The sequence below is a fragment of the Equus quagga genome, unplaced genomic scaffold (assembly GCF_021613505.1).
Source record: "Equus quagga isolate Etosha38 unplaced genomic scaffold, UCLA_HA_Equagga_1.0 HiC_scaffold_614_RagTag, whole genome shotgun sequence".
In the NCBI taxonomy this organism is placed as follows: domain Eukaryota; kingdom Metazoa; phylum Chordata; class Mammalia; order Perissodactyla; family Equidae; genus Equus; species Equus quagga.
Window position 1 is genome coordinate 6,243 of NW_025794206.1, and position 10,681 is coordinate 16,923.

Below are 10,681 nucleotides of genomic sequence, written 5' to 3' on the forward strand. Positions count from 1 at the left end.
ATTTTTTTGAAGTCTAGTGAGGATTTCATGTATTTATTAGCCATCTGTATAGCTTCTTTTGTGAATTTGTTATTCATGATCTTTGCCATTTTTATGATCCCTGATATGTATTGCCAAGTTGCTTGCCAAAAGGGACTGCTAGTTTATGCTCTAGTATATATTTTTCTTTTTTGTGAATTGTCTCATGTTTCTTGCTCATTTAAGAGAATATTTTTTAGGTAGGGATATGCATTTATCTTTGAAAGTAGAATGAAAAGGGCTGAAAATATTGGAGGGGGAGGAAATATAGGAGAATTTTAGATTCTGGAAGAGGTGTGAGTTGAAGTGGAAGAAAATTGAACCTCAAAGGCAGAATGCAATGAAATATGTGATATTTTGGCTTCAGGAAATGTTATGCGATAACTATTTCATTCCTTTCCTGGGTCATTACTAAGCTCTGCGAGCAACATTCTTTAATTACGGTCTTTTGAAAAAACACAAATCACTAAGATTGTTTTTGTTTCTTTTTTTTTTGAGGAAGATTAGCCCTGAGCTAACATCTGCTGCCAGTCCTCCTCTTTTTGCTGAGGAAGGCTGTCCCTGAGCTAGCATCCGTGCCCATCTTCCTCTAATTTATACGTGGGATGCCTACCACAGCATGGCTTGACAAGCGGTGCCATGTCTGCACCTGGGATCCAAACCTGCAAACCCTGGGCCGCTGAAGCAGGACGTGCGCATTTAACCGCTGTGCCACCAGGCCGGCCCCTGTTTTTGTTTCTGATTGATGTCTCCAAGGCTAGATGGAGAATGAAGAAAAAAACGAACCAGCAAAAGAGAGATATTGATCATCAGGTTATTTAATTATCAATTTTAATACAACGTCCTCAGCAAACCATGTAGGTAAACATTTCGTCGACTTGGTGGATGGCTGGTTAGAAGAGCTTATTATGGAATCAGACATACTTTAGATTTGTGTTCTTACTCGCCTTCATAATTATTCTGATTGCTTATTTGAGCCAGAAACTATGAAAGGGCTGTGTGAGGAGTGGGATTTAATAAAAGTTTGTTGAATGAATAAATGTATGAATGAATCCTTGGCATAGATTTAGTTGCACCTGGGAATGGGCAGAGTCATGAATTCCTAGAAAGTTTTGCTAGAAATTCATAATTATTTTAAGTTATGGTAATATCTGAAGTTATTTTAAGGGATAAAATTTTAGAGTAAACTTGAAATCTGTGTAGGGAATGTCATGAAGCATAATAATCTCCATCTGTCAATCAATGATATTTTATGATTATAAGGGAATATTGTGCGGTCTTGTACTTCCTATTGCCACACTTTAAAAAGCCAATGAATCACTTGAAGAAATTAGCATCTGCTAAAGATATGGAAGGGATTTTTCTGTTTTCAGTGACAGATCAATTGTGATAAATGGTCTCATGAGAAAGTCCATTTCAGCACTTGGAAGTAGAATCATATGACAGAACTTTTACTGGTTGTATTTGTTTGGTGTGATATTTCTTTGGTGGTAGCTCCTACTGATGAATACTTTATTATTTGCTCTTATAGAAATGTAGGAAAGGAATTTAGAGGACTATTAATCTGTCTCTGAATGTGTGCGTGTGTGTTGAGGGTGATTGGGAGGGAAGAAGTCTGTGGCATGTCGAGATGTATGAAGTTCTTGGAGCTTCTGGGATAATGATTACGATTCATTGCTTTGTGGTGCTCTCACCCCTTTGTGATCCTGGTTCCTCTCTCTGAGAGTGGCCCTGCTTATCTTCCAAGGCCTGGGGAGCTGATGTTTGCTGTACATCAGTAGGATCCTCATCAGGCAGAAATTCCCTGGTGTACTGCTGTGATGCTTGGCTGTCACTGGTGAGGGATGCACTCGACTGGTCATGGCAGAGTTCAATGCCCTGGCTCAATGCCCTGGCTGTCTGAGTTTGATTTTGATGCTCCTCTTGGGTTATGTCTGTTTGCTGCGTTATTTTCTCCTGCAGGTACTCATACAGTGGACTGGAATAGACTGCACCCCTCTCCACAGAACAGGGCTCTTGGTCCCTCTGTGTCCTCTCTTCAAGGCCTGACTGGGGGACTGAAGAATCATGTCCTTTCTTGGCTGGATTTGGTTGGTCATTACCTTCACCTGCCAGCTCTTGGGGGCTTTCATCGTCTTCCTCCAATGTTGCAGTTTCCTCAAGGTGTGTCTTGGGGGAGGCTGAATTGTCCTCATCTGGACTGTTTACTGGAGCCTCATGAGTCCCTGGTACTCCACCTTCCTCTTCTTTGGTACTTGGGCCCTGGAACTTTTGCTCTTTTCTACTGTCTTCCTTTGTAGGGAGCTGTGTTATGGAAAGCTGGTCAGTGAAGTCTGCATCCAGGGCACCTGGGATCTGTGTCTCCAGGGACTTCCTGTTTTCATGTCCTGCTGTGGACTCCTGTGCCTCTGGGTGTCCACTGGGCTCCACAGCGGGGCCTGGGCTTTTGGTCCCTGAGCCCTGACTCTTGTGCTCTTCTCTGGCAGGCTGTTCCCCTTCCTTGGTGAGCTGGTCATCCTCTCCTCTCACTGCCAGCACCACTGCCTCCTGAGCTCTGTTTTTCTCACCTGGTGCTACCCGTTTCTGGTTATCTGGGTTATCATTGTGACTTTCTTGCATGGACTCTCTGAGTGGGTCTACTTGACTCTGCGAATTCCCTTGCACAGGTAGGTCACTTGTCTCTGAGCTGTTGTCACCATCCTCTGGAGTCAGGCTGTTGGGGGTTTTGGAAGACCCCTCATCATTCTGTGTGACTGTTGGTTCAGGACCCTCCCTATGGTAACCATCATCCTCTTCAACGAGCTTGTCATGAGTCTTGGTGACCCCCTTATCTTCTTCTCCAGACTGGTTCTCAAGTGATGCCAACTCCTGTGTTCTTTCTCTCACTCCTGGTGTCCCTTCTGCTGCAGGGGCATTTTTGCTGCTCACAAGGGATTCTGTTGTGCCTTCCTCAGCGTGTCTTGCCTCTTCTCCTGGGGTGATTGCTCCTTCAATTTCAGGATGATTCTGATCTACTCCTTCTGAGCTTAACTCTCGTGTCTTAGAAACTTCTTCAGCATCCCTTGCTTTCGATGATGCCTGGAGTTCCTGATACTTCCCATCCTGTTTTTGGTCTTCCAGGACTGGTAACTGAGATTTTCTCTCACTTTCTTTCTGCCCTGCTGACCCATGGGCCTCAGAACCTCTCCCCTCTTTCCATTCAGCTCTAACATTGGGTGTTTCTGAAACATTTCTGCTATCACCCTGGACTGGCAGGTCCTTTTTTTTCATATTCTTTTTCCTGTGATGGTGGTTCCTGGGTCTCAGGTGTTCTACCATCATCCTCAGGTTCAAGTGCATTCTTTGTCTCAGGTGGTGTCCTGTCAGCATCCTTTCCTGGTTCTTGAGTCTCAGCTGTTCTACTATCATCCTCAGGATCAGTTGATTTCTGTGTCTGAAATGGTTCCCAGGCAGCAGCTTGTTCTGGCAGGTCAGCATGCTCTGAACTGGGCTCATCTTTTCCTTCTAGTGGAAGTTCTTGTGCTTTAGAGTGTTCCTTAACACCCTTTTCTGCTGCAGCTTCCTGATCTTCAGATGGCCTCTGTGTTGTCTCTTTTGGTGGAGAACTTTGGGTCCCCAACTTCCCTTTATGTTCTCCAAATTGCTCTCTTGTCTTAGTGCCACTTTGCTCCCTGGCTGGTTTATCTCCCTCCCTTGGAATCTCCTTATCCTGTCCCTCCCCCTTTGTGGGACTGCTGATCAGTTCTGATCCTACCATTGGCTTATTTGTCTCAAGTTGGGCCCCACTGTCTCCTGTTGCTGGTACATCTTGGGCCACTTCCTGGCTCTGTTCAACTCCTTCCAGATGTTGGTTCTCAGGATCACTGTGCCCAAATTCTTCTATAGGCAGTTTGTGAGTCTGAGTGTCTCCCTGTGGGTCTATCCTGTTATGTCCAACTGCTCCCCTTTCGTTAAGGCTGAGCTGAGCTGATGATGCTATTCCTGAAGGAAACAGCACTTTGTCTTGAGTTGGTGGAGTTTCCTCTGTCCACTGGCCAGTTTCACTGGTTGCCTGAAGATCCATACTATCTGGCTTTTCCTCTGGTTTAGACACTTGTCTTGGTTCTGAATTTAGTAATGATTGTATATCAAGATAACAGAATTTCAACAAGTTGAAGATTGCAAGAACAAATTCATCAAAACTGATGGTGCCATCACTGTCAATATCCAGAAGATTCAAATTTCTCTGCACAGCATGAATGGCACGTGGCTGCATGAAAACACAGTGAGAAATCAGCCTATTTATATGTGGTCAGGTGCCCTCAGTGTCTGTATGTCTCCCTAGAATCCTCTTTTTTTAACCCTGTTCCTTAGGGACTGGTGAAATTTCCCCAAACAATAAAAAAATTGATTGATTCTGGATGCCATTTTGCATCATGGCTAAGAAGGAGCATTTAGATGGGAGTTGCATTTAGATGCATATTGGCTCGTGACTCCTCTCAGAAGCCTACTTTGCTGAAGCAATAGTTGCAGTGAGGAAAACTTCATTTTTCCCTATAGGATTTGCTAAGCAATTGCACAAAGTAGCGAGCTAAGACTGAGAAAAGTTGTTGAAAAGTTAGTGAGTGTTAAGAGCTGGTAGCCAAGTGGAAAATGAGCAGAAATTCACTTAATGCCCATCTTCCTTGGATTAAGGAGAAAGAGCAAGTGGAGAAGATTTCCACAGCTCTGTGGGCACCTCACCTGAAGAATGTCCCCAAACTCGCCCTGGATGAGCCGTCTTAGCTCTCTGCAGGTCAGTGTTGCCTCGTCACCATCCTCCCTTGCGTACTTGTGGAATGTCTCAGTTACGCAGAGGACATCTCTCAGGAGTCGAGGCATCTTTAGGAACTCAGGAGACTGTAAGAAAGAACAAACAAAGCTCGTTTTCTGGGACGGGTGCTTCAGGAAGGAGATACCAAGATCGTCCTTCTTTGTCCCTCCTCCAGTTCCACTGGCGTCATCTGCCGTATTCTGCATCTTAAAATATTGTATCTGAACTTTAGGGGTGATTTAGTTTTGTACCAGATAATGTGGTGAGACCAGATCTAGCACAGGTAGGTATTAGAAGAGACACTTCACTCACCCCACCCTACAGAAAACGCGACACTCGTGTGTTCAGAGAAAGCATTATTGCAAAAGAGGGTGGGCAAAGAACTCAACGTTAAGTATTGAAATGTACAAATGATGTCAACAGAGTGCGACCAATCCTTCCAACCTCATCTGAGAGTGTCCACCTGTTTTCTTCCTACCTTGGCTCAGTCTAGCTCCTCTGCTTAAGAAAGTGTAACTTTTAAAGTTAGTAAAGCTTCTAGAGGAAAGAGAAGTAATGGCAAGAAATCAACTCCTATGTGTGCAGGCTGAAGCAACACATTTTTGCCAAGAAGACATGGCTCAGTGAACTCACTGGTAAAACAAAGAGTCCTGACCCTTCATTCATTACCCATCGTTTAAATGACCCTATTATTTTCCATTTTAATACAGGTCTGAGGCCCATGTCTTGTTAAGTAGTATTCGTGCCTATGTCATACAAACAGTTTATATTTTTTGCAAAAGAAAATGATCAAAGAAGTTCCATAAGTAAGAAATGCATTTGGGTGGCTGGAGCTCCCAGTTTAGTATCATTAATAGTGGTCGACTTAGAGTGTGTTTCCTCTGAAATCCTTACATGGTCTCACATATAAGCAGAGCAGCGGCTGAGATCCTAAGTATGCTCACGCAGATAGTCTATGAGACTTACCTTGTTCCCGAGTGAGAGCAAGTGGACTGTGCAGCAGCGGGCCGTGAGCTGACAGCAGGCGCTGAAACCTTTTATCGACTCCCTAATTGCACAGTTAGGAAGGAGACACCCTCCGGGTCCAACGCCTGATTCATCACCACCAAACCCAGGCTCCCCTCCTTCTCTGCTGTCTGCTTGCCTTATTTCTATTTCCTTCTTTGGGCAGCTTAGGTTAAGTCTTGGCTTCAAACTCATCCAAAGGAAGGGGAAGGAGTATCTGGTTTCATTTACTGACTTTTGCAGGTTATAGTTTTGAGGGATCTTTGGGGTGGTGTTGGCTTTTTTTTTTTTTTTAACCTAAGGACACAATTACATTTCTGTTTGACAAATCATAGAGCTGGCAGGGACTTCAGAAGTCATCTGATTCCTCTCTCTGCCCACAGGATGGACTGTATTTGACCCAGCTCGGACAGATGGGTGTCAATCATGTGTTTAAAAATAGAGGCCCCATTTAGCCATGTGACAAAACTGGAGATGCCAGTTGATTCAGTGTTTCAATGCTCTGCTCCCCGTGCCCAAAGGCAGAGTTAGGAAAAAAACCTCTTGCTGCGTGTGCAGAACTTTACTTACCTAAGATGTGCTATTTTTAAAATGCGATTGATATCTGCTCTTTAAAGGCACTTTTATAATCCAAGGAGCTTAGAAATTAGCATCTATATTACTGTGTTCTTTCTGTAAAGGGGAAAAGGAGACAGAGAAACCATCAAGCTGAAGACGGGTAGGAGTGAGCCTGAGATGCTAAACTAGCAAATGTTTTTTCACCTCCTAGATCTGGGTCCATTTTACTACAGAATATTTAATTAACAGGAGATTTGGATTCAGTTGTTTTTTTAGACATTTAGAAAGAGAATAGAATATGTTTTAAAACTTTCTTGCCTGCATTCAAAAGGATATAAGAAATAGATCCATGAAAACAAGTGTAAAAGACAAAGACCAAGACAATGGAGGAGTGGGAATTATGTGAGAAGACTGAGGCTAAGGAAAGCATTGATACTGAGCAAAACGGTGTTCTGATCTTCCTGATAATCAAGACAAGTACAAGGGAACTGAATCTTGGGGGCCAAATCCATGTTGATAGTCTCCACTTACAAAAAAATGTCTCAGCATTTCCCTAAAAGGGAGAAGACTTCTACCGAGAATTGGAATTGGCATGCGAAGGTCATCGTAATTCTGATCAGTCAACATCCCCTGAGTACCAAGTATTTCTCAGACACTGTGCCAGGCATGGGGGTGTTTAAAGTTGAGTAAGTTGTATCTCCCTGCCCTGAAGCTCATGAGCCAGTCTCATGAGAAATGACTGAAGGAAACCACGTTCAAGGCTGGATTGAAAAGAAAGACTTAGGGAAGGCATAATAGCTGTTTTCAAATATTTAAAGGCTTTTCATGGGGATGAGGAATGGGGTGGGAAGAGAAAGGAACTAATGTTCATTAAACACTTGTGACATGTCAGGAGCTTTACATGGGCTGTCTTACTTAATCCTCACAGGCCTTTCAGGTAGTTATTATCCTCTTTTAACAGATAAGGAAGTTAAGGCTCTTAGCTGTTAAGTAACTTGCCTAGGTCAGTACTTAGTAAATGGTAAAGCCAGGATTCAGAATTGAAATGCTTCTAGAATCTATGTCTCTGAGCCCATGGTGTCTCTATTATCTTGAGTTCCTTATTCTGTATAATGCCAGAGAATAGAACTAGAATCAATGGTTGAAACTTTCTGAAAAGCAGGCTTTAGTTCTTATTAAGAAGTTTTAAGGAGTAGAGTTGACTGACAATGGTATAGGCTGCTCCCAAAGTAATGGGATCCCTGTCACTAGAGCTGTTCAAATAGAGGCTGAACGATAATCCATTGACTAGGTTATAGGAGGAGCCCTGCCAAAGGAAGCAGTAAGCCTGGAGCGGCTTACAGTAGAGGGCACAGGGCTCTTCCAACTCAAAATGTCCATGGTTTTAGCTTATAGTTTCTATTTAGAAAGCCAAGGGTGGGTTTTGCCTTGTCTCTGAACAATGTAAGGGCTGGCTCCCTAGGCCTTTTACAGGCATTTCTATTTTTTCAGTGCTTACTCAAGACCATTTAATTAATACCCATACTTATGGGTGGGTAGTGACTCAAAGGGATGGCAGCAGGAGGAGGGAGATGCTGAATGGAAGGAGAAGGATAAGGATGAATTTCTTTTAAGAAAATTACTTAGACTGCTGTACAATAAGCCACAAACAACTCTATCATCACCAAAGAAAAAACCCTGATTGCCGTTTCTTCTTTCTCCGAAAAGATCCCTCTAACAGTCCCTCTGTGATGTCCTCTCCACCTCTCCACTCTAATTTTGTATAGGGATAGTGAAGAAAGGAAGAGAGAGCGAGCAAGAGAGGGAGAGAGGGAGAGAGCGTGCAGTGAAAAGAAGTTGATTAATACAGAACTATGTTTAAGGGCCTTTTATTCTTCAAAGGCCACAACTGAAGTTTTGGATGAAGGCTTCAAATAAAACACATATGGTGGCTACTTTGGAAGAGATGGCTAATAAAGTAATTTTTAATGATTCTCTATAATACTGGAAAATTTGGCATGTAAAAAAGAAGCCTTCAGCTTATGTTTATAATTTTATTATCTTTTTTGCTTATCATAGAAGTAGTAGGAGTTTATTTAAGATGATGCTGGACTGAGCAAATATTATTAATCTTCCTCCTGGAATCCTCTAAAATGAAAATATAGATACATAAAAATTAAAAAACTAGAACTATGAACAGAACTGGAAGAGAATCACAGTTGAGTTTCAATAAATTTATGGAAGAGAAAAAGTAGTTGGTAGAATGTTCATGATAGAAACAAGCGGAGAGAGGCACAGCCTGGAATGTGTTATGAGGCAGTGGTGGAGGTGAAGGCAGATCTGGCCATCAGAACCTGGAGAACCTCTAGACTCAGAATTAGCAGGTATGATGGAGGTGGGAGTGAGAAGTGGGGCTTTAAACAGAGAAAGCAATTGAAAGTTTGTGTAAGGAACTTATGTCTCAGTGGTCATTCCCATCTCCCTCCTCTACTTTAGAGCACGGAGCATAGACATCTGGGCACATGTTGCCTAACCTTGGCAAAACCCCAAATGGCTCTTTCCTAAAGAATTGAACAAACTTCCTGGAAAAGGTAAATGTAATCTCCTTGAGGGCAGTAATCTGTATCTTATTTTCTACTTTATCCTCAGAAGCTGTAAGAGTATCTGGACTATGGTAGGTGCTCTGTCATATTTGTTGACTAATAGAGGGAAAGATAAGGCATCTAATACAGATATTAATGCTCCAGGAAAACCCTCTCCATATGGCATTGGGGATACACTGGGGAGGGAGGATCTGCAGCCTGACAGCCATTTCTTTGCAAATTGACAGGCCTCTCCTCCACCCTGACACAAGTTCTCATTTCGAAAGAGAGCTGGTGTGAAATAGACCTATTTAAGCAAATCAGAAGAAACTCAGATCTTTTTATTGCTATAAAGGGGCAACTAAGAATATTTAGGCATATGAATAAGTCAGCAGCACAAAAGAGAAAGAACAAGATAAACAGACATACTGACCCCAGAGGAAATAGTTATAATTCAGGATGCAGAAAGAAGTTAAAAACTCTAATTAACATATTCCAAAGAGATTAAATGAGACAAGACCAGGATGCTCTAAAAGAGCAACCAGAGAACAAAAATCAGAGAATAAAAAAGTATTTTAGATTAAAAATAACTGTTGAAATTAAAAAAAGCAGTAGCATTTAAAAAACACCGAAGTTGACAAAATCTTCTAGAATAGCATCATCCAACACAACTTTAGATATTTGAACTGTCCCATCTGATAGCCACTAGCTATATGTGGCTTGAAATGTGGCTAGTGTGACTGAGAAACTAAATTTTTAATTTTATTTCATATTTATTAATTTAAATTTAAATCAAATAGCCACATTTGTCTAGTGACTACCTTCTTGGACATTACAGTTTTAAAATATAAAGCAAAAAGAGAAAGAAATGTAAAAGGTGGGAGAAAAGATAAGAAACATACAGAATTAATTTAGGAGGTCCCATCTCTAACTAATAGGAACCTCAGAAAGATAAAACAGGGGAAAAAAAGGAGAATAATTTATCAAGGAATTAATAGATTCCCTGGAGACTTCACATTTTAAAAGGTCCACAAAATGTCCACCTAGATGTCTCTTTGGAAATTTCAGAACACCAAGAGGAGGAAAACAAAGGTCAAGTATCTTGCCTAAGGCTACAAAGCTGGTAAGTGGTAAACCCAGTTTTTGCTCTCAGGCAATCTTGCTTCTATGCCCATGTACTTAACATAACAATGTAGACATTTATTGGTTTCCAAATGTTAGAGTCTGTACATGTAAAAACTATGGTATATTAGGTTGTGGTTAGAAATGTAAGAGCGATACCATCAAAAGTTGATGGAAAAAGAAAAATAAGTATATTATTTAGAGTTAGAAAGGTGACAGAAAATTAGAATAATGAAAATATTAAACATTAACAAAGGGAGAGGAGAAGAGAGGTGGAGTAAGTGATTTAAGTTGTCACCTATCATAGTGGAGATATTTAAAATTGATAAATTTTACTACCAGAAAAAAAATTTAAAGAGAGTTTTTCTCTGAGGAATGGGACTGGGGTTAAAAAGATGTGAGGCAGGACACTTGGTTATTCTAAAATTTTTGTCATAAGTTTTTCTGTACCTTTTAATATGTTCTCATTTATGTTCTGAAATTACTTTAATAAATTAATTTTTAATGTTATACATTTTACTTATAGAATATATAGAGAAAAACTTAACATTTATTAACAGTCCTTACTTAGTAAACTTTTTATGTGTATAAACCTTATGTTCCCAGTTACATTTTGATTACCAAA

At 41.2% G+C, this 10,681-nt stretch overlaps 1 protein-coding gene across 1 annotated transcript; it reads right to left on the minus strand.

The window, feature by feature from the left end:
- Positions 1-820: 820 nt before the first annotated feature.
- Positions 821-5,910, minus strand: LOC124232443 (trichohyalin-like protein 1). The gene is given in 4 exon segments (XM_046649412.1): positions 821-3,294; positions 3,296-4,267; positions 4,741-4,896; positions 5,777-5,910. Coding segments are annotated over 3 exon segments (2,715 nt in total). The 5' UTR covers positions 4,879-4,896; positions 5,777-5,910; the 3' UTR covers positions 821-1,689.
- Between the last annotated feature and the right edge of the window lie 4,771 nt (positions 5,911-10,681).